Source organism: Plectropomus leopardus, chromosome 20 (assembly GCF_026936395.1).
Source record: "Plectropomus leopardus strain MGB_pleo_1.0 chromosome 20, ASM2693639v1, whole genome shotgun sequence".
Lineage (NCBI taxonomy): Eukaryota > Metazoa > Chordata > Actinopteri > Perciformes > Serranidae > Plectropomus > Plectropomus leopardus.
The window spans coordinates 15378429-15402434 of record NC_142195.1 but is presented as its reverse complement, the minus strand read 5'-3'; the positions used below and the strand labels follow the sequence as shown (position 1 = coordinate 15402434).

At 38.3% G+C, this 24006-nt stretch overlaps 3 protein-coding genes across 8 annotated transcripts; 2 read left to right on the top strand and 1 right to left on the bottom strand.

Annotated features, from left to right (window-relative positions):
- Window positions 1–576: 576 nt before the first annotated feature.
- Window positions 577–11946, top strand: taok3b (TAO kinase 3b). Of its 3 annotated transcripts, XM_088071245.1 has the most exons (9): window positions 577–908; window positions 1236–1367; window positions 3455–3691; window positions 3827–3955; window positions 4090–4293; window positions 5228–5467; window positions 7316–7528; window positions 7760–7942; window positions 10058–11946. In XM_088071245.1, the coding sequence occupies exons 3-9, from the start codon at window positions 3506–3508 to the stop codon at window positions 10217–10219; spliced, it is 1317 nt and encodes a 438-aa protein (XP_087927371.1). In that variant the 5' UTR covers window positions 577–908; window positions 1236–1367; window positions 3455–3505; the 3' UTR covers window positions 10220–11946. The 3 variants fall into 3 exon arrangements, with proteins under 3 accessions (XP_087927371.1, XP_042365388.1, XP_087927372.1); XM_042509454.2 differs by having other exon boundaries at window positions 578–1367; XM_088071246.1 differs by having other exon boundaries at window positions 578–1367; window positions 3395–3691.
- A 3047-nt stretch (window positions 11947–14993) lies between these two features.
- On the top strand, window positions 14994–16620 carry m17 (IL-6 subfamily cytokine M17). Its single transcript, XM_042509818.2, has 3 exons — window positions 14994–15156; window positions 15595–15743; window positions 15879–16620. The coding sequence occupies exons 1-3, from the start codon at window positions 15009–15011 to the stop codon at window positions 16341–16343; spliced, it is 762 nt and encodes a 253-aa protein (XP_042365752.2). The 5' UTR covers window positions 14994–15008; the 3' UTR covers window positions 16344–16620.
- A 1495-nt stretch (window positions 16621–18115) lies between these two features.
- Window positions 18116–23640, bottom strand: tescb (tescalcin b). 4 transcript variants are annotated; one of them, XM_042509333.2, is made up of 9 exons: window positions 23542–23640; window positions 23357–23464; window positions 22293–22362; window positions 21953–22033; window positions 21689–21828; window positions 21538–21599; window positions 20297–20404; window positions 20169–20216; window positions 18116–19291 (listed from the first exon to the last, which is right to left on the bottom strand). In XM_042509333.2, the coding sequence occupies exons 2-9, from the start codon at window positions 23412–23414 to the stop codon at window positions 19214–19216; spliced, it is 645 nt and encodes a 214-aa protein (XP_042365267.1). In that variant the 5' UTR covers window positions 23415–23464; window positions 23542–23640; the 3' UTR covers window positions 18116–19213. The 4 variants fall into 4 exon arrangements, with proteins under 4 accessions (XP_042365267.1, XP_042365268.1, XP_087927447.1 ...); XM_042509334.2 differs by having other exon boundaries at window positions 23357–23416; window positions 23542–23586; XM_088071321.1 differs by having other exon boundaries at window positions 23357–23416; window positions 23521–23576.
- Between the last annotated feature and the right edge of the window lie 366 nt (window positions 23641–24006).

Below are 24006 nucleotides of genomic sequence, written 5' to 3'. Positions count from 1 at the left end.
TAATAATAATGCTTATAATAAAACGTTTTCTTAAATATATGAAAGATGTCTTGTTGTTCTGTTGCTCTGTGCTTTCAGCGAAAATGTACAAATATTATAATGCTATTTCATTTATATTCTTTTTTTAAATACTGACTTACATATATGCTATCTACATAATTTGACATTGTTCCCATCGTATTAGATTCTATTACTAGAAAAAAGAAGAATCTAAAAAATATTTCTAAAATTTTTCTTTTTGTAAATTATTTTGATTACAATAAAATATTCGAATCTAAAAATATTTCAAACTAAATAGAAAAAAACAGAAAAATGTCAAAAGTATACTATAATATATAACATAGGCTATATATAATACGTTCAATTTAATATATATAAAATAATATAATAATAAAGAATTTATAAATACAATATAAATATGAAAATATTTTTTAAAAAAAAACAATCTAAAAAATATGTAAAACATTCTAATTTAAAAAAAAAAATCTAAAAATAAAACCCCCAAAAACTATAATCCTGTTATAGATCCTGATGTGAAATGAGTGAAGGCTCGCTGAGATGTGCCTGTAGTATTGTGGTGTCTCTTTAAAGGAAGGGGGAGTGTAGAAGAGGGACAGAGGAAAGAGATGAATAGAAGGCACCAGAACCACCTACCATGACCAAGTGCGCTGTAAATGTAGGACAGAAATTCGAGTGGAATACAAACGGATCATCAAGCGACAGAGTCGAGGGAAAACCATGTTTGGATGTGCCTTATCTGATTCCAGTATTTTTAAATATGGCACCACATGCGACCACTGGAACACAGGAAAAGTGTTTTTCCTCCCAAACATTTCTTGCATTTTGAAACGGAAAAGAAGAGTGGCAGTAATGTACATCCCCGTGCAATCTTTCTCCGATTATCAATGGTAGGCATTGCATAATTCACCCTTATCCACCGGAGCCATTTGGTTCCTCCTCTTTGGGAAAGAGGGGGACGCCAGAAAAAAACGACTACATCTAGTAGCTGCCTTCTCGGTGGTGCCTGCAATTGTTTGGCAATGCCCTTTTCTCTCATAGGAAGAACTTGCAGACAGTAGCGGGGGAACAAGCGGGGGAAGGATGCATTTAAAGCTGGATGTGTGCTGCATTCAGGGAGATTCGGCAATAATAGCAGCTCTAGCAGAAACAGCGAGTGCGGAGGGCCTGGGAAGCACCCAGCCCCACTATCTCCTCCTTTTCCTCCCCCCCTGCAGGACCATGCTTGCGTGAGGGATGAGGCTGTGCACAGGGACACCAGGCCAGAGCTGCGGCCTACTTCTCACAAGAGCCGGTCTCTCGACTGCAAGATCTGTGAACACATTGCCACCATCAAATCAGCATCTTTGGTACGCAGCTCCCTCTCTCTCTCTCTGGCTCTCTCTCTGGCTCTCTCTCTCTCTCTCTCTCTCTCTCTCTGTCACACATACACACACACACACACACCGTTTGCATAAAAAATACGCGTGTGTGCCCGCGCGTGTGTATTAGTGTGTGTGTGCGTGTGTGCGTGCTGGCGGCGGGGGGTGAGGAGGGGAGGGAAAGGGGTGTCTGTGTTCTCAGCTGTACATCTGTAGTCATGGCAACCAGATCCTGTTAATGGATGTCATTTTTTCCATCCTCAGCTTCCCTCTCTGCCTCTGCTTTTATGTGTGTGCATTGCATTTATATGTAGGCTATTCCACATCAATCTGCACCTGATATCTATTACCAGTGAGATTTTGTTTTGGTCAGATTGTAAATGGTGCATTTTCACATCTTTTCTCGAGCTCATTTTAAAGGAATAGTTTGGATTTTTTTTGTAGTGGGGTTGTTTAAGGGGAACTTATCCATAGTTGGTGTATTACAAACAGTAGTTTTCAGTCTACACGCCACCAGTTTGGAGAAGCAGGCTGGAGTATGACACAGAAGCTGAGCAATGTACTGTTACGGAGGGGTCAGCAACAAAAAGTACTAGTATTTTGGCCACATTAAAAAAGTCCCACCTGAAATACCAATATTGTTATAAGTGTATGCCATATGGAGAGTATTTCATTGTTTTACCTTAACTGCAGCAGTGATCCCCAGTTTGGAGAAGCAGGCCGGTGTCCGACACAGAAGCTATGCAATGCACTGTTATTAATCAGGGTCAACTACAAGAAGTATTTTAGCCCCTCAAAAGTGCAGCTCCAGACCTATTTCACTCACTGAACATAAACAATTGTGCCAAGATGATGATTGGTTGCTTCCTCTTCTTTGTGTGTATTGGCGGATTGCAAGCCAACTATGTGTTTACCGCCACCTACTGCAGCGGAGTATTTACATATGCAAGTGTAGTCGAGCATAAAGTTACCAATGTCAAAACGTACCGGCAGGGGAGAGGAGGACCAATTGTGCTGGGGCACGGTATGAAACAATCATGTCTAATGTGAAAACACCACAAGTGTACACTGTATTAAGAGTATTTTCTCTGCTCTACGTTTCTGGTAATGGCCTCACCTCTCCATCCATGCTCTGGTCAAAGCCACCAGACTCCACTGAGGTAAACAGGAATTTACAGGAGTTACTCTTTGACTGCTGCTTCAACCAGTTTCTTAGTTTGTGTTATTCTGTGACTTTGGTGGATCCAAAGAACCTTTGAAATGCACAAGTCACACACTAATACACACAAAATAACTGATCGAGGCAGTAATAGACCAGCAGCTCCTGTGTTAAGCAATGCTTAATCACTGTTTTCCTCAATGGAGTCTGGCTATGAAGAGAGCGATTTACCCACCTAATTTTCCCATTTGACATTAAGGTAAAACAGCAAAAGTAGTCCACATACACTTAAAATGATACTGGGTATTTAGGTGGGACTTTTTTTTAGGGAGCTTAAATATGTTTTGTTGCCAACCCCTTCACGACAGTATATTGCTTAGCTTCCATATCGGACTCTCGCCTGCTTCTCCAAACAGGGGGCTTGCCATCTTGACATCAACTATGTAATATACTATATACTAATAAAAAACTGAACTATCCCTTTAAATAGTCTGTTTACAGATTGGTCTGGCATCTTGGCATCGTATAAAAGTTACATTTGGTGCTGAAGTGACTGATAAATTGTTGCTTTCTACTATTAAGGGTATGAATGGGATTAAACAGCAGAGTCTCTGTATATTGATGAGCGTCACCTCTTTTGTGTGACACTGATGCTACAAGGCAAACCCTAAAGGATTATAAACCTCTGAATCGAGCCTTGTTTGGTTCTTGAGCTATTATGGATGTGCAGTAATCTGCAAACTGATTACTTTCCAGTTTGCAGTATTGTTTGCGTTGTACTGTTTGTTTTTAGGCCATAGCCTCTGACTTACCAGCTGTCTGTCTTCCTTTTCTTCCCCTGTCTCCACCATCACAGTTGTTTCTCTCAGCCTGCTCCCTTTCTTTCACTTCCTGCTTCCTGTGTTCCTCCGTGTAGGTCATCAGGTAGATCCAGGAGCATGAGCAGGACTTTGAGCTGCGGGAGCAGATGTCTGGGTATAAGCGCATGCGGCGGCAGCACCAGAAGCAGCTGATCGCCCTGGAGAACAGGCTAAAGGCCGAGATGGATGAGCATAGGCTCCGGCTGCAGAAGGAATTAGAGACACAAGCGAACAACACTTACATTGAGCTGGAAAGACTGGCCAAACGCCACGCTGCTCAAACTGACAAAGAGGTACAGCCTCAGTAGCAGGTGCTATTTATGAATGAGGTGGAAACTACAGAGTGAATGAATTCACCTCAAACTTGTGTTTGTGTTTTATAAACCAGTAAAGGGTGTTGATTTGCACATTTTAATGTCTCTTCACAGATAAAGTCAGTTGCAGCTGAGGAGAGGAGGATCCAGCAACAGATTGTTGCTCAGCAAAAGAAAGAGCTGACTACTTTCTTAGAGAATCAAAAAAAGGAGTACAGGCTTTGCAAAGACAAGATCAAAGAAGTAAATATCGCCAATAAAATGCAAAGCTAATGATATAATATTTCTGTTTAATATGAAGCACATTTTCTATGAGGTATCAGATAATTCACACTCTGTTCTGTTGTTTTTTTGTATTTTATTTGTCTCTGTTTTAGGAGATGAGTGAAGACCCTTGTACACCCAAGGAGGAGAAGCAGGAGCGTCTGTCCAGGCACAAAGAAACAATACAGCGCTCTCAGGCTGAGGAGGAAGCTCATTTACTGGCCCAGCAGAGGCTGGTCTACGACCGCAGCTGCAGGGCCCTCAAACGCCGGAGTCTGGTCAGAAAGCACGAGTTCGAACAGGAGCAACTCAGAGAGGTAGTGTGTTTTCATAACATAATGTAAAATTGGAATGTGCAGACAATCTCAAAATCCGACTATTGATGTTTTCATAAGATGACTGGACACAAGAATATTTTGGAAATAATTATTGTCTGTGATGACCCAGTGAAAACCAGATCTCAGAGAAGAATTAGTTGCTTTATATGAAGAATAGTTTGTTAGTTATGCAGTCTTAAAAGCATGTGAGGCACTCTGTAAGTAAAAATCCTTTATTAATACATAGATGACTAATGCGTTTTGACTCAAACAGTCTTCATCAGGGTATCGCTCCATGCTAAAACTATTACATTCAGTTAAGATTATATTTAATTTCCTAATGGTCACAAAACTAATCACAATCTGAGTGACTTACTATCCTGGTTGCATAAGCACTTCCCCCTTGGAAATCCTACTTATTACAGTTTAAAACATCAAAAACATGTTTGTAATGTTAATGCTCCTGTCGGTGCTCCTGACCAAGGTACTGGCAGAAGATCTGGAGTTGGTTTCCGAGCGCTGTGCGTGGCTGCTCACTGCTCCATAGAGGATGGGTTGAATGCAAAGGACAGATTTGCCTGTACAATGTGCATGTGACAATAAAGACTTCTTCTTCTAAAGTTGTATGTCATCTGCATAAGTGAAAAAAGAAGACATTCCATTTCTGAAATATATCAGCAAAAAGAAGCATAAAAGAATAGGACTCAACAATGAATACCGATTGACACCAAAATTAACTAAATTAAGTCAGTGTTTCATAAGAAATGATGTATAATGCATTGCTCAAATGCAGCCAAATAGTGCTAAATACACTGCTCTGGTCATTCATGTTGAGCTTTTAGTGCCCAAAAATGAATCCAAAAGCCTTGAATGTTACTAAAGCTGAATTTGTTGTCATTAAAAAAACAACATTACACCAAACTTGTTGCTCCAGGAGCTGAACAAGAAGAGGACCCAGAAGGAGATGGAACATGCCCTGATGATCCGGCAGGACGAGTCCACCCAGGACATGGAGCGAAGGCAGCTGCAGATGCTACAAAAGCTCCGTATTGAACTCATGAAGCTGCAGCACCAGACAGAGCTGGAAAACCAGGAGGAGTACAACGGCCGGCGGCAGAGAGAACTACACAGGAAACACACTCTGGAGCAGCGGCAGCAGCCCAGAAACCTCAAGGTACCTGGAACTTTCTTGTGTGTCTTTCTTTCTCTGTGTGGTTATTTAGTGAGCTGTTATTCAGAAAACTTCATTTAAAAAAAAATGTTTATAAAACATACATTTTATGATAAAAGGATTACATAATGAGTTTGATATGAAAGCTCAGCCGGTACTGTACACGTGTCCCCTCTACCACTCTGCACTTTGTGACAATCGGTTAGCCAAAAATGTGTTCTTATTCTAAATTGCCCATCAGAAATCTGTAGAAAAAAAAGATTCACAATGTTGCCATAACAAAAACATTAATAATGTTGCCATGACAACTGCTTCTTCTATATCCCTCCATCCGTCCCATTCTTGTGAAAGCAATATCTCAGGAACGCCTTGAGGGAGGTTTTTTCAAATTTGACACAAAAGCCGACTTGAACTCAGTGAAGAACTGTTTAGAAATTGGTGGTCAAAGGACACCTTGCGTCTGTCTCATTTTCATGAACGCAATATCTCAGGAAGGGAGTTTCCTCAAATCAGACCTAAACGTCTACTTGGACTCAAGAATGAACTGATTAGAATCTGGTGGTTGAAAGTCAAAGGTCAAGGTTACTGTGACCTCGTAAAAAATGTTTTGGCCATAATTCATATGCTAATTATGATAAAATTTTCAGAAAAAATGTCTAATAGGATAAAATGATGAAGCGATGACATTTTATATCCAAAAGGTGAAAGTTCACTGTAACATCATAATATTCTGTAAAAACACTTTTCTGGCCATTAATCAATATAATATCTCCAAAATAGAGGTGGAGACTTTTGGTCTGATATTGAATTGGTGACAGTTATCTTGGGAGTCCACCTTCAAACTGGTTTTGTATAGATCTTAATTGCTGCTGGGTTGAAGAGGTTTTTGAATTTGTAGACTCTTTGCAGCAACATCCATATTTCAGGCATTGCCTGCTTAAGACGTGCTCACGATTAAGTCACTGGTTTTGCTGATGTTGAGCTTCAGGTGATTGCCTTTGCACCATGTGGTGAAACTCTCTGCCAGTCCTTTGCAGACCTCTGTAAGAGTAGTCTCTCAGTGAAGAAAGCATTTTCCTCACTGGAAATTATTCACTGGAATCACGCATGTCAAGATAGCGGGAACTTTAATCTTGCAAAAAAAAAAAAAAAAAAAAAGACAAAAAATGCTTTTTAATTATTTAAAGACTTCACTACATATATTGTGAGTCTGGAAAGGGTGGGTGTAAACTGCAGCTTGATTGGTTGGTGGAGGCTTAACTCAGTTAGCAAGAAAGCAAGGAAAACTTTATTTATGTAACAGATTTCATTCTAGGTGTAAGCACAACTGCTGCGCGAAGTGTACAAGTACAAGTTGCTGACACACAAAAAACCCGTCAACTAACCATAAAAGCTGATTAAATCCTATAAAATAAAAATAAAAACTAATTAAATAATCATTAGAATGAAGAATAAACATGCCACTCAGAGCTAATAAAAAATTAAAATTAAATGAAATGATACTAAAATTAGATGCAGAAGAGAATGATATATATGTAAATAAAAAAAATCATAAAATAACTAAGACGAGAATAAAACCAATAAAGCAGTAAAAGTAAAAACACACTTAAGTTAAAACCAATAAAATAAAATGAATTGAATCGAATCAAATCCAATAAGAAATAAAATAGAATAAAATCTTTTGAACAATTTTTTTATGGCACAGCGGAATTATTTTCCATCCAAGTTAAAGTCACAATGAACCTGTAACAAAAGCTGGTTAATGCGAGAACTGGATGACATTTTATTGTGTTTTATGTTCTGAGTTTGACATGAAAGACTAAAATTTGTTTCTTTTTTAACCCTCTGTAGACGCTGGAGATGCAGATCAAGAAACAGTTCCAGGACACTTGCAAGGTGCAGAACAAGCAGTACAAAGCTCTTAGGAACCATCAGCTGGAGGTTTCTCCCAAAGGCGACCACAAGACCATCCTGAAGAGCCTGAAAGAGGAGCAGACACGCAAGCTGGCCATACTGGCTGAGCAGTATGAGCAGAGCATCAACGAGATGATGGCTTCACAAGCGGTACGAGGACCCTGAAGCATCTTGTTATGAATAGCAATCATTTATATGTTGTATATTTATATGTAAAACACCTTTGCCTTTCGCTTCAGACTAACAGTCACAACTATGTGCGATAATTTTATACATTTGAATTTTTGGAGTTTGGTCTTTTGTAAATCTTGATAAATGATGCCCCATACTATTCCTGTTGTTAATGTGTTTGTAACTACCTCCGTCTCGCTGTGTCTCTAGATGCGATTAGACGCAGAGCAGGAAACAGAGTGCCAAGCTCTGAAGCAGCAGCTGAAGCAAGAGATGGAGCTCCTGGACGCCTACCAGAGAAAAACCAAGTCGCAGATGGAGACCCAACACGAGCGTGAGCAGCAGAAACTTGAGCAGAAGGTCTCCATACGCAGAGCGCACCTTGAGCAGAAGGTAGGTTTAAGATCAAAGCCATTCGAAAATACTTTAAATGAATGCAGCATGATACCATACTGTATAAAGAAATGACCTCAGAATAAATAGAGACACCTTATATGTTAAAAGCGGCAGTTTTGTTGGGGAATTTTGCAATTTAGTGCACTGTGAGTGACTACAAATATAAATGTGCTGAGGGGAAGACTTCAAGGTTTGCATTTGATAAGACAGTAGAGCCACCAATTTCTAATGGTTAGGACTTGTGAACTGAGTTGGTGTTGATGTTGTAATCGCATTACATTTTACTGTAATGCAGTAATGTAACGTGTTACTGTTCTAAAGTCAGTAATCATATTGCAATAATAATTCAACAATAGTGTCGTTACACGATTCTTCAATTATCTGCATAATAAGCGGATGGAAAAAAAAGCGTGCTGACTCAGAGGAGGAACCATAGACTGTATATTCAGTCTATGGGATGAACAGGTTGTCTGCTCGCTTTGACTCTCCACATTTTAATCATGGAGAACATTTTCCTGAAACCATGAGCATCAAAGTATAATTCATTTACCACAACACCGGTATGGAAAAGAACAGAGACAATAAAAGTGGTGATTCCTATGCAGAGGTCATAAAGTCCGAACATATGTCCATTCCTTTAGTCTGTGAGGGTCCACTGATACAAGAATCATTACATTTTTTCATAAAAAGTAAAAAGCTGTGAATATTGTTTTAACTGGACGAGTGCTGTTGTGGTATGTGGCCAGGCGCTGTAAAACAACCTTTGTAACTCTCTCCCTCCTATACTATCCTATCCTAATATTCATGCTGATTTAAATACACATTTTGATAGTGGCCTGTATCCCATTTTTGAAAATGAGTCTCAGGCAATGTTGCATGTTGCACATTTCAAATTGGTAGAGAGCTGGGCAAAAGCAGTAAATGGTTTGTTGTAAAAAGTTTGTTTATGGGGTTGGTGGTTAAGGACATCCATGGGGTCATTTAAAAGGCCTTTATTTGTTTTGGTGACATTGGCTTCACTACCTCATTGTAAGCTGTCCCACAGAGTCCACTGCTGCCTGTCACAGGAGAGAGACTTAAAAATAGGATTCAAAAAGATCCAGGCAGTCAATTAAGTAACAAGGGATCTGCTGAAGCTGGCAGGGTTGAAATCTAGAGCAGAATCACCAAGCTGATAAGAAACACTTAAAAGCAAAGGCACAAGGCATGAAGACAGTCTGGCAGAGAGTAAGTGAAAATGAAGCTCTAAATATACTGTGGAGCTAATGAGAAGATGAGGAGCAGGTGGGTGATGATCAGCAGGTGGAGGGCAGGCAGTGGGAGTGGCAGAGTCTGAAATGACAACAGAATTAGACAATGTGCAGACAACCCAAATGCACAAATTAATGCTAAATAAGCAAAGTAATTCAAAAATAATGACAGTTAAGTCAAGCACTAAGTTATAATGGTGGAATTTGATGAACACATACATGGTTAAACTTGAGGGGGATAAATAAGGTAGAATCAAAAGTACATAAATATGTTGGAACAAACAATTTCAGGCCCAAATCTTATTTTCCTTTTTTTAAATTTGATTTTTGTTTTGGGTTTTTTTCTGTTTGTTTTGTTTTGTTTTCGGAAGATTGTCCCTGTGACCTTAAAGGATCAGGGAGAAATGATGAGCATTATGGGGCTGTCAAGGATCGGGAAATGGGAGTGCTAAAACTCCTGTTCTGGGAACAGCAAAAGTATGCTTTTGTACAAATTGTAATGTAGGTTTGCATATATCTTTGTATATCTCATTTTGTTATGCTGATACATATATGTGTATGTTTCTCAAAAATCACTAAATAAACAATATTAACAAAAAGGACTTTGTCTAAGGGTGATAATAGAGGTGTTTATTTTCTTGATTAATTGGTAATGAAATGTCTGAAAATGGTAAAAAAATAAATAAATAAATAAAAAATACACTAAAGTAATCTAGAAAGTGGCTTTTGTGAGTTCTTACTGTAAAAGTACTAAAGTTTCTGACAACAAAGCCCAGTCTCCAGCAGGGAAAAATTAACGCTTAAAGTTAGCTTCAATGTTGTGAAATAACTTGTTTTTGTCATGTTTTTTTTCCGATTACAGATTGAAGAGGAGCTGGCTGCACTTCAGAAGGAGCGCACCGAAAAGATCAAGCACTTGTTGGAACGCCAGGACAGAGAAATTAACACTTTTGACACAGAAAGTAGAAGCCTCGGCTTTGGAAGCCTGGGATCTCTGGACTTCCCCAAAGAAGACAACAGATGAAAGTGGATTTATCTTTAGAGGACAACATATCCGTGCCCTTTTTCACGTCCACTTGACCGTTTGTCACACGTCTGCAGTGACAAAGCTGGATAACTTTCTCTATTGCTTTTCTTCTCTCTTAGATATTGCATCTTCAAATCGAGGTGTCACGTGCAATGAGAACTTCTTTTGTGAAACTTGAAGGGGGGAAAGTAAAACAAAAGAATCTACAACGACATGTCAATAAAACCTAGTCAGTGTAACTCAAAACGTATGTGTTAAAAATAACAGACTCTTTCCTCCATGCCATTTCCTCCTTTTGGTATGAATTGAATAAATCAGGAAATTTTAGTAAAATTGGCACTTTGATATGTTTAAGTAGAAACCATCATGTTCGTATGATGCTTAATATGTGTGTTACATGGAGGGACATTGTGGAATGTGAGCTGCGGACTCCCCCGTGGTGTTAAGCTGCTTTGTCTTTTTTAATTTTTTTTATTGGTTTTATTTTTATTTTGTTATTTTTTTTTTCTGCTCTGAATGTGAATATTACTGTATGGGGTCACTGGATAAAGTCAGAGTTTATTCATTTAAAATGTTTATAAAAAAATTTAAGTCATACTTCCATATTGTGCTTATGCATACAGTATACTGTGGTCCCTCACTTTTTTAAGCAACAGTTCTTACCTTTATTTTTTATTTGATATGTAGGATCAATTGGCGTTAGCTTGATCAGTCCATTCATCACAATTCAAGATCCCACTTGGTAAAACTGCTTATTATTGCATGCACTTTAAGGACAAATTCAGGTTGTGAAGTGAAGCATGAATCTGTCAGAGATTTTAGCTGTTTGTAAATAAAAACATTTATTTCTTTTTTTTTTCATTTTAAGCCTATGGATACTGGACATAAGCGGCGCCATATTTGATATGATAATTTCACAAATGCCTTTCTTTAAGTTGTGCCTGAAGCAGATTTTAGTTCCGTGTTTGTTATATTCTATATTTTATTTACTGAGGCCGGCACCATTTTGTTTTTGGTTTCATCTAAACTTGTGAATCATTTAATGTTCACTAATCAAAGTTCTTGTAAAGGAAAAATGGTGAGAATTGTGCTGTATAACTTTTGATATGAATATTTGTACATGAGAATATAGCTAGAACATGCAGAGACATTGGTCTATTACTGATAACAGAGCTTAATGATAAAGACTTTGCTTCGTTTTTGTTTTATAATATAGAGATATGGTCATATGATAGCTCAATATATTGCTAAGTCAAATCACTAGACTCTCAGATTGTATAAATGCTGGCGGATGGAACCACAGACTTTTTATGATATCAGCGCAGCGGTCTTTTACGGATCGACGGCTCTACAAAAGCAAACACAACATGTGGGTCCAGATTGCATTTGAGTAATTAGTGTCTAATGATCAGATTTACATATTTTTTGCCATGTTCATTATGGTCATTGAACAGGTTGCACAATGTTTCCATTTATACCAAATGGAAAGGTAATTGTTTGGTGCTTAATTTCTAATACCACCTTTAGCCTTGTAGTTTTTTGTCTTGGAGAGACGATTGATTTTTACAAAATGTAAACGTGAAGCATTTTGAAACCCCCTCTGAGTCAAAACACTACTAAGTTTTTCAAACACTCATGACATATTTAGAGTACCCCATGCAGTGAAAACCCTCTAAAAATGAAGTATATGTATAAAAAAATAAATACTATTTTATCACGGGTCAGTTTTCGAAACATTGTTTAATGTGGTGGTTTTGAATGCAACCCTGTTATGTTTGGCGGGTATTTCTCTGCCTGCTTTTTCTTTTCATTTTATTGCCACAACTTGTATTAATGTTGTTCCTCACAGGGCTGAAAGGTGGAAGACATCCCCTGAATTTAAGTATTTTAAACAGAGGAATATAATGACGCTCTATTTCTGATGGCAATAGTTAAACGCTCTTGTTTTACACGTCGAAAACCTAAAATTCTGAATTTGTTCTGTTTGACCAGAGTGTGTTCTGAAGTTGAATGGCTCCTCTAGATTTTTCAGCCTTTTACATTTTCACAAACTTTCTGAAATTTGATGAAAAAAACGTTTCTCATATGCAGTAAGGCCTTTTGTCTGGTCACATATATAAACTGAAGCCTTGCGGACAAATGGTTCCATAAAAAAAGTGCTATTGGGGTGCTTGAATAAGGTTTGCCTGAGAGCTTCAGAACGGTTCTACAATTTGTGTGAATTTTAAGTTAATAGAAAGATGTATTTAGTTAGAATAAAAGGGGACTTTCCTAAACAACCTTATTCACCATTTCCTGTGCAGTTCAAAGACAAAATAAAAGAGATTCTGTTGAAAACAAAAGGGGTCTCAATTGACATCCTGCATCTTATGACAGTGCATTTCTTTATGTTTGAGGTTGAATTTCCTTCTAATGCTCGTTTATGTGGTTGAGGGCTTCTCACTTTTGCTTTTCTTTGGTGTGATGTGTGATCTACATTTCATCAAATGCTGTTTATTGAAGATTTTACTGTAAATCTACATGCAGGTCAAAGTGTGAAAACCAGAACACTGAAATAAGGACAGAAGGTGAGAGGGAAGTTACACTGCAGTGCGTCCACTGTTCTTAACACTTACATTTTTAGGGTAAACATACCTGATTTAGGGTGTTGATTGGGGGCTTTTTTGGCATGCCTGTGTTGTATACACTGGCAGGAATCCGTGTAAAGTTTCCTTGAATTGTCGACATCTGCGGCACCATCTGCAGCCATTGCCTGCCTCACCGCAACCCTTTGGGGCAACTGGAAAGCCCCGAGGATGGCAGCAGAGTGGTTTGCCTTTACCTGAAGTAGTGCTGACAGTGTTGTGGTGTGTCGAGTTCCCCCTGTGTTTTCTCAAGTAGTCAGTGGTTTGACATGTAGTGTGGATGCTTGAAACAAAGACGTTATAACCACCAAAAAACAGTCAGCTTTCAGTGTGTGTCTGTACTGTAGTCTGACCTCTGATTAACCCTGTGATGCAAACATCTGGCTAAATGCATCATTGCATGTCTCCAAGCAGAAGTGACCATCATTTCTAGAAGTTTGTAGTGACGGAGATGAGATTAGACAGCACATGAAAAACCCATTTAGTGTTATTTCGAAGTTTACACATTCCTCCCGGCCCCTCCTCACAAACTCGCCTAAACTAATCAGTGGAGCACGCATCATCACATGTCACAATAAAATCATCCCCTGATAAGGGGCCTGTCAGAGGCTTGAACTTGTGGTGTGATGACAGTGACATATTGCCTACTGTGACTAAACAGACCCTCCCCGTTTACGTACTTGTAAAAGTTTCTGATTGAGAAATGCATTTCCTGTGACTATGCCAGCTTCCTGCGCAGATGCCCGCATGAAAATATTGCTGCAAAAAGGCACACGTGGTGTGAGGAGCAGATTTTAAGAGTTATACTGACAAAATGCAGCAGTTCTACTGACAAAATGCATAAATATAAGAATGTGCCTGAAAAAAGGTCATTATCAAAAACTGACCTCACGTTATTTCTTAGGAACTGTTTTTACATGATTTCAGACCCAAATTCTATTTTAAAATACTCTTAGTGCTGGGCACCAATAACTGCATGAGTCTGGTTTTTTATGTTGAATTATTCAAGTCATATTTCAGCCTGTAAAGCCATAGGCAGATCCCATTTTAGTATTAGATTGTTACAGTATTATTTTCTCAAAGAACATCTTCTTTACAGGCAATAGGAGGGAGACATATGACTCAGGGTGTTTAGGAGCTGTCTGCAGGGGCGTCGTAGTGGGGGAAAAGTGGGACTGATTACCCTCGGGCCCCAATGGCAGGAGGCCATTGAAAAGCTTGGAATAAAAATTTTAGTTTTGTTTACATTTTATTTTATTAAGTAATTGGTGCCATAACAGAACTAACACTGGTTAAATAAACTGCTGAGACTGAACTCTGTATAAAATAAATAGTAGGCTCCTCTTGCACTAGGATTTGTCACTAAATGTAGCTAAAGCTGAGTGTTTTTTTCTCCAAGAAAGGGAAATCAGGGTTCCAAAAAATAAATAAATGACAGCAAACTGACTTTGTCAAAAAACGAAAACAAAAAACCCAAGGTGCTACACCCCTGCATCAAACACTTCACTTCCTGCATTCTAGTGAATTTTATGTACAAGTTTATGGGGGAAATGCCTTTATTTTTGTCTAAATTAAAGTGCTAGATTAAATCTTTTGGAGGGAGGACAAATGTACATATTCAAAACATTTCCCTGCGGCCCCCGAAATCTATGCCTGTGTGTTCCTGTGATGTGGAGAGTGCAGAAGAAATATCATCATTGTGCAACTCACTGGGTGTGAAAAAGTAAAAGTGAGCTCCCCTCAGTTCACACAGCTCTCACCTTCACACCCACCCTCTCTAGAGGGCAGTAAAATGCACCACAGTGAAGTGTGTCAAAGGGCTGACCTCAGTCCTTAAATTATTTTCATGCATGCCTGCCCTTGCTTTCTAAGATTAATCTTTCTCAAGAAATTTAAATATATCACATGACTCCTATATTTTTTCCTAGCCCAAATAAAAAAAGGAAGTGCTATGAAAAATACTCTGTGTTACACTGTATGGTCACACGGGTAATAATAATAATTAGACACTGCCCTGCATGCCTGCTGTGTGACCAGGCATGTTTGGACATTGCCCACTTGTTTGATAAAGAGGAAAGAGAAGAAAAGAAAATGCACATCTGAAAAAAGGAGGAAATTCTGGGAAATTTGGTTGCCTCACAAAGTGCACGTCATTTCCTCCTATGACAAATGTGTGGTTTCTGTCTTTTAAAAAAGTTTTAAAGGAGTGTGATTATTACGAGTCCGTGCAATTTGCCTGTGACACTGAGTGGAGAATGAATGGTCATGTAAAGAGCATGCGTTTTCAACAGTTTATGGAACCAGCAACAAGTAAGTTTTATCACACCCACTTTTCTATTAACACATATAGAAAAGACTTGCATCTTTTCTTGTCATTGTGCACGCTTTTGTGGTTATTTTCGGTGCTTTACAGCAGTTGTGAAACTGAGTGAAGTTTCAGGTTCAACTGCTTCACATTTTCTTGAACAAAGACTAGTTTAAAAAAAAAAATGAAGTAAATTTTCAAGTGTTTGGAGAATGTGGCCAATACTTAAAAGAAACTGATTCTGTTTGTTGTAGTCTAAACATATTATATCTACAGTATATATTTGCATAAAATGTGTGAACTGGTAATAAAGCAGACTTGCAGTGGTCTTTTTACACTTGCTAAATATTTGTTAAGTCTATTTTTATTCACTTGTGGCTTTGAAGTTCCCCTCACCGCTGGGATGTAGGTTAACCTTAACTGACCAGTTCCTTTCTCCACAGCGTTACTCTCTCTCCTGCTGGTAATGGCTGTTGATTCAACAAGAACTGTGGCAGCAAGCAGAAACCAGCAGTGTGGGAATTCTCTGCAGCAGACTCTGAAGCTCACCAGACTCATACAGAAGGAATCCGTCGACCTAATCAAAACATATGTGAGTTCAACATAAAAGTGCTGTATCTTATTTTGCTGTGCTAAATCCTCATCTGCTTGCTCAGTGCTCCACCCTGTTTTAAAAACATATTTTGCCAGCTACTCATGTTTAACTTAATCTGATTTCTTTGTGCAGAAAGCCTCTCAGGGTGAAAGTTCAGAGCTCTTCTGCAAGGTGTCCGTCCCTGAGGTCCCTGACCCCAACATCTCTGGCATGGAGCCCTCAGAGAGGATAGTGAGCATCTACACACATCTGCAAGACTTCTTCCCGCATTTCAAACGGGTTTATGAGCAGCAGATGGACTTACAGTCACCCACGAGCCCCCTGCTGACACAGCTCAACCGTGTGAGTTCTCGCAGCAGGAGCTTGGCTGCTCTCATAAACAGCTTCTATCAGAGCCTCTTCCCAAACCTGCCTGTGCCAGAGCCAGCGGGACGGCCGACAACACTACCTCCACCTCAGAACGTCTTCCAGCAGAAAGTTTATGGATGTGTGGTGCTGAAGACCTACAAGGAGCTAGTGTCGAATGTTTCTCGAGAGCTGAGGACTCTGAAAAACAAAGTGTGCAGGAGGGGGATGCAGAAGAACACATTCTCTTGAGGATGACCTGAGGCTGTGTTCAACAACATTTATTCTCACTGGGTTAATAGACTTTCAAAGTGAGTATTAAGGTGGCTGGTACATCAGAGTAATAAAGCCTATTTATGGTATTTAATATTTATTTTCTTGTTTCTGATGAAAGGAATGGTGTTAAAAGAGTGTAAAGGTAGCAAGTTATGTATATTTAATTTGTCTAATATGTTAAAAAAGGGTCCACTTTGCTGATGTAAACTTATTTGCTGTATACAGAATTATTAAAAGATATTTTGCTGCTGTACTTCTTTATGATCTTCATTTCTGAGTGTGGTTGCATCAATAATGTACAATGTCAGCAACATGGGGGTGTCTGGAAAAAGGACAATCTGAAAAACAGATATTCATGCACTACATGTGTCTTTGTATTTGCTGGACTCAGTTTTAGTTACACTATATCTGTTTCTACACTTTTAACAAAGATTTTCAGTGCAAAAAGAGTAAAAAATAATTTGTGCTGGAAGCATCATGTGCTGTGTTCTGCATAAGTCCATCAAGAGGGGTTAAAAGAAAATCAGGAAGCTGCTGAGACGCTGACTGTGTGATATCAGCTCAGAATGACGCATGTGTTCAACACAAGGCAGTATCGGATAGGAAAGATTTCATGAAACTGGCGGGCTGTCTGGCCAGTCACAAGGTGTGGGTGTGTGTGGGTCAGATAACTGTATGTGTTGTTTGTGCATCCTCATATAGCTGCAAATGCAATTGTGTGAAAGGTGGGATGGGGAAAAGAACTTCTGCAGAAATTCTGCAGAAAAACCCTTTTTTAAATAGATGAATGACAGACACAACACGTAAACTTGTCATCTCTGTGAATACATATAAATAACAGACACCAAATATTTTAGTTAGAATTAAGTAATGCTTAACTAAACTTTCCTCAGATCACAAGCTCTCAGGAAACTGGAAGTAGAAGGGGGATTCACTCTGGGTCATGAATCAAGTTCCCTGTTATAACTCTGCTTTATTTAAAGCGCAAACACAGAGGGTACCTCAGGGCAACAGTCATTCTGCAGTCTACATTATTCATTTATTTTCACTAACCGCTTCATGTTTACAAGACCACAGAGAGCTATGAGGTCTAACCCAGCAAATGCAGCATTTGTGAATGTGCAGACACTAGTCAAATGTCCTCGCTGTACAACACTCAAATCCACCTGACTTAGAGGGACACCAGCTAACTTGCACAGTTCAAACACCAACACAGGAGAGACCATGTAAACCCTCACCTGTCATCAGCACATGACACAAAAAATGTGTCAACTTCTGCACACCGCAGATACACAGCATACATTTTGTTGAACTTCTGTTTCCAAGGTCAAGGCAAAAAAGTCACTCTCACTTGCAATGCTTTCTGTCGGGTGTTTTCATATTAAAAACAAGGTGATGAGTCGACAACCATTATTTTAATTGAGCATGTTTGCATTCAAACGTGTGCTAATTAGCACCAAATACAAAGTGCAGCTGAGGCTGAAGGTAATGCCACTGGTTTTGCAGTAAAACCAGTACTTCACCAAACAGAGATTGTGACCTTGTAACCATGAATGTTACCAAATGTTTGTGCTAATCCAGCCAGATATTCCTGTAAATATTTCATCACACAAGTGAAAGATTTGACCCACTGGTGACACTATAGGACAATTCAGAGAATCACTGAAGAACCAGAGAATTGTGTCAACTGATTGATATGCAATGTGACTCCCAATGTGTCTACCAATGAAGACAAGTACAACTAAAAATTTCATTACATATGTCCTATTTTATTGCGAAATATGGACAGCTTAACAGTGTAAAAGCCTAAATAATACAATGATTTTCCACCATGTTGAAAAGCACTGCATTATGCATTTCTTAGTTCCTGAAGTACCTACAACAACAAAAAAAAGGTGATGGCTCATTATCATTTAACATGCTTTACATGTTTTGACCTGTGGAGGGCAGTACACACCTAAGACTGAATACACTGAAGTATGAAGTACATCTGAAGTGCTGATAAGTATCTTTGGACTTTCTAGACAGTCTGTCACTTGGAAATGAATGACAGGAAAACTTAAAAAATGTTTTAGTATACATCCAACATATAACACAAAGACTCAATAAGCGTCTTGAGACATAAACATAAACCAAACTTCTGACATGATGAAGCTGCAAATGCTTTCGTTGACATATATTACAAGTTGAAATACAGAGAGTGCTGTTTTTAAGGTAGTTAGACAAAATTTTCACCATCAAGCATCTTAAATAAGGATGAAACAGATACTGCCTTTAAGCATTTAAATCTTGCATGCCAGCACTCCCGTTTCCTTTTTATCAGAAATGTATAATGAACTGAAGTCAGATCTTTTATGGGGTTTTTATTGTGCAAATGTGGAGTGCAGAGCATGCACCTAGTGTCATATAATTATATGAATAAAAAAGGATTGTATTGGTATTATTAGACACATAGATATATCTAAAGCTAAACCTTTATATCCCTGATTATTAAGAGTTATTGATTTATGGCATTAACATTTTTAAAGGTTCTTCAAGCATCAGTGTTTACATGCATAGAGTCGTACTGTCTGCTACTCCAGACATGAATATTTAATTATTGCTTAGTCCAACTACTAACAGGCTCATTGTTATTTGAGTGATTATCTCATATTATTGCTTACAATGAAATAAACTACCTCTACATCTTCAGCATACATATTTTCATTGATTTTGCATAGTTATTCAAACATGAGTAAGGCATATTATTCAGTGCAAGCGGCAAACTGGAAACAGCAGATAGTGAAACCATAAATATGGGTCTTCAGAGTTTCCCAAAAGTCACTGCATTGTTTGGTGCACCAGCCTCACTTACACAAGGTTGTCGTGTCCATTTTCAAAAAGCGAATGTTCATTTTTGTTTCAATCTCAAACCCCTTCAGCAACTAAAAAAAAAAAAAAAAAAGTTTTTACATTGTATGTAAACGTCACATTGAATGTGGAAGGGTTGGCTTTTTATTTAGAGTTTTGAAAAGTATCTATGATAAAAGTGTTTATGTGTTAAGTGTTTTAAATGTACTTCCAAAGTATGGTGATATAAACCTGGTTTGACTGTTATCACTTGACTAAAGTGGTGTTAGTAATTGTAACCAGCATTATAGATATAAGATAGAAGGCTCCTGCTACAGTAACTAACATGTTTGGTGTTTTTATCAGCTATTTAATGAGGCCAATAACCAATATTTGGAATGCATTTTGGAATATGCATTTACAATAATAATGAAAATCTCTGTGTAAATATTAAAAATTTGGAATATAACAAACTCCAACACAAAACCTTGTTTAAACGCCTTTAGTAAATGTCTTATCAAAACTGATACTTTAAACATAAATTACAGCAAGTTCCCAATAGCATTTTTATCAAGTCAAGTGAAAACTGAAAAAAAGAATGAATATTTAAAAATAGCTCCCTGAGGCTTTACAAAGTAAAAATTACTTCCATGCTGACACTTTCTTTGCACTTTTTTCAAAACTAATTTTATCGGCGATCATTATAATAAAACGCTGATACAGATAATGGACAAAAAGCTAAATATCGGCCCCGATAATTGGCCAGGCCAAGAAACTGTCGACCCCTTATTAAAACAGCATTATAAACATACTAATTGGTGTAGCGGGAGCCTTCTTACCTTCATCTATAATGCTGATAACCATTACAAAACCCTAATTAATAGAGTGATTTAGAGTGATTTAGTGATTTGATTCAAAATGGGTTAATTTACAAAAAAAGAACTTTAGAAAACATATATTCTGCGTACCAACCTTAAGGAAATGCTCAAATGTAATTCCCTCATAGAATTCATCAGGTTCCTGTGTGAGACAAGGTGAAGTTACCGACAAACAATGAATCAAATGTAATGTTATCTTGAGCTGTACTCCAGTTTACATACCATGTGACCCATTGAGATACTGGCCACCTCCAACATGGCTGCATCAGCAATGCTTTTGGCTGTGTTCTTCTCCAATGTCTCGCTGAGAGATAACAGCTCGTCCACCACCTGGACAGATTTGAACATGTTGAATAAAATAATAATAATAATAATAATTATAATAATAATAATAATAATAATAATAATAAATGTTATTTAGAAATGCCTTTCAAGTCACTTACTCAAAACAAAATCAAAAAATCACAACAAAAAGCAGTAATGACATGTATATACCGATAAAAGAATATATTCATGAAAACACATTCTGAAGCATCAGGGAAGGCTATTGTACAAGGATGAGTTTTCAGTTGCGACTTGAAAGAAGCAACAGATGTGCACTGGTGCAGACCCTGAGGGAATGCATTCCACAGATTAGGGCCAGTCTCACTAAAAGGCTCTGACACCAAAAGTTTAGAGCCTGGAGGGGGGAAGGGGGGTGAAGAGTCAATGGGCATTACAGTAACTGAGTGAGTGAGTTCATGTGTAGGAATGGAGAAAAGTGGAAAGGTAGGGAGGCACAAAGCCATGGAGACATTTAAAGAAAAGGAACAAATGAGGTGTTTAACCCTTTGAAACCTGAGCATATTGGATTTTTTTTCTTTCAAAAACATGGAAAAACAATGAGCAATGAAAGAAGAAATTACCCAGACTTAACAAGAAATTAGCAAAAAGTACAAGCAAATTACCTGAAAATCAATTTAAAAAATTTAAAAAAGTTAAAAAGTCAACAGGAAAATGACCTTGGTAGGATTTGAATCACAATATTGGAGTACCAGTAAACTGATAAATATTTCTAACTTTTCATGTAGTATAGTAAACAAAAATTGAAATAAAAATATTATCATAAATAATACAGTGGCTACAAGATCCAAAATCCCAGATCTAAAAAAGGCATGAGGAAAGTAAATGACGTCTCCCCTCATTAGCTTCCTGTTGTGAGGCAGGAAGGCAGCAGACTCTCAAGTGGTGGAGAACCTAACCAAGTGTGTGTCCTACCACACACAATCTCCATCCTCAATCACCTTAAATTCTGCTGAAAATCATCACATGCTGATAAAAATGATGCAGGTAACAGTAAAACTCACGCCATAAACTGTGTGTAGAGATTGTTGTCATCTTTATCAGCTATATGGCGACTAAAGTTCCCTAAAACGGTTTGACACTGCATGCATTTTTGTTAGCAGAAGTGAGCAGCGGCTTACGTGTCTGTATTCCTGGAGAGTTATTGTCCCGTCATTGTCGCTGTCATGCATGTTGAATAAAACTGCAGAGAAAAACACAGCTATCAGATCACCGCCTGTGTGTCAGCCACACACAATGTCAAGCATGTGATCATGTGAATTGAAGACACACATCTCAGTTTCTCCTTCCTGACACTTTCACGCTGTTCCTCTGTCATGTGCAGAGACGGAGGCCTGAAGTGGGACATAACCAACAGGAACTCCTCGAAGCCGATCTCCTCGACCGTCCCTTCACCATTCTGACGAAAGTTTCTAACACAACATAGAAATCAGCCTACAGATGGTCCAGTTCTGACAACACCTTGAGGCAAATTCTCGAATCTTATCTCAACCTATATTACAAGTTCAGGCAAGTTTCCTAACATCATCACCGTACCTTCTGTCAAAGAAGGCCTCCACGATCTGTGAACGGATGGGATTGCACTCCAGGTCTGGGATTCTATTGAAGTCATCTCTCCTGAGGGAGTAATCATAAGGACTTTAAGGAGTGGCATATGGAGTCAGATACTCTAACATGTAATAACAACCACGAGCTGCGAGCTGGATGTGCAGACATAAAGCCTGTTAGGCAGGTTTCCAGTTCAAGGAAAAAATAGTGAGCTTCCAGGGATGATTTGCTTAAAGAAATCAGTCTGATGAAAACAAAACAGAAAGTTGAAGGTGGAAAAGTTCAGATAAGTGCAAAAAAAGAAAAAAAAAAATTTAAATCAACTTACTTCATAGTTTCTTCATTATGGCTCAGCTGCTTGAATCGTTTATGTAAGACACTGATCTGTTGAAATGAGACTGAAAACAGAAAAGGAACAACTTTGAGACCTGTGCATGCATAAACAGCCAAAGTCCTCCAAAAATAGAGAGACACAAAAGTAGCTGTACAACTCTGTAAAACATATTAGAATCATAATGAGAGTTTTACTGGAAGCTTTCAAGGCAGCAGATTTGAATATTGATATTTTATGTAAAACACTTTACCACTGTCTGTCACCTGCAGCTACACGCACCTCTTTCATATGAGGATACAGGTGAATTGACCCCTTGAAACTTAAGCAAAGTTGTTTGATTTTTTTCATAAACAATACTACAAAGCTATGAACAACTTAACAAGACATGGCTCAAAAAATAGCAAGAAATTAGTAAAAACACTGCAAGAAAATTAACTGAAAATGAGCAAAACCTTTTTTGTAACATGATTTTAATAATAAAACTATAATAACTAAAAATATAGTCACCACCCTCTTCTTGAAAACAAATTTTCAGGTAATTTTCTTGTCACCAGTAACTCATTTCTTGCCATTTTTTGCCTAGTTGGTTTCCTAATGTTCAACACAACTGATGTCGATCCAGGTTTAAAGGGGTTAAAGAGGCTGGTGTTGCATATGGCCAAAAGTCCTAACAGCCATGTATGCTATCGGTTAGATGTATCCTCTTCTTTTAAATTGTTTTGTCAAAACTCTCAGCACAGTGATCTATTATTAAGGGCACCTCCTTTTGTAAACTGGATAAAGTTACACTTCCATTATTCTGCAGTGTAAATAATTCATTACTGCTGCACCACACAGACTGGTTTTCTTTAGACATAGACACACAAGACATGTGTACATACACTAAAATCAAATAATGATAATCTCTTAACTCAGTGTTGAAATTGGTGGATTTTCCCTTTAAGATTAAAATTATTCTGAATTAAAACCATATTTCCGGTGCGGTGAGCTCATGTTTTCACACATCCTACATGCCTAATCGTTTTAGGCTAACCCAAACAATAATGTTTACTACTCACATCCTGTCTTTTCCGCCAGATCAACGTATTGACCAGGTGAGGACTGCAGCGCACCCATACCTCCAAAATGATTTGAACAGGACCAGAGGAAGCAGATATTAGCCGAAACTGTTTGAAATAAAACGGATCTCAGATGATCATGTGTTACATTCATGCATCTCCACCTGAGTGTTTGTATGACAGACCTGAAGCTCGCGCTTCTTCCTCCTCAGCGGTCGCCAGGCAGGTCTCATCCTCTGCAAACCGCGCAGGCTACTTCCGCAACTACCGTCTAGATGACGACACACATTCAGGAACAACAGGCTGCAGTTTGAATAATTTATCCAGACTTTTTATTTATTCAGAGGCTGCGACTAGTGAGTGTGTTTGTTTATACTGTACCAGAAAGGGGGAATGGAGACCGAAAAGCTACTTGAATAGTTATCATATTTCATAATAAAGGCTTAGGTGACTAAAAGATGAGAGATACTGTTCCTGCACAGACATCATTAGTGTTTTGACTATTTGTACATAATTTACATAGGTTTTGTCTCAACATACATTATGACCAGCCCGATTTACTGCTTTAAACCATACCAACTCCACAGGTGCACGTTTTAACAAATATTTTTGCAGAAACATTTTATTCAAAACATACTTGCAAACCTACA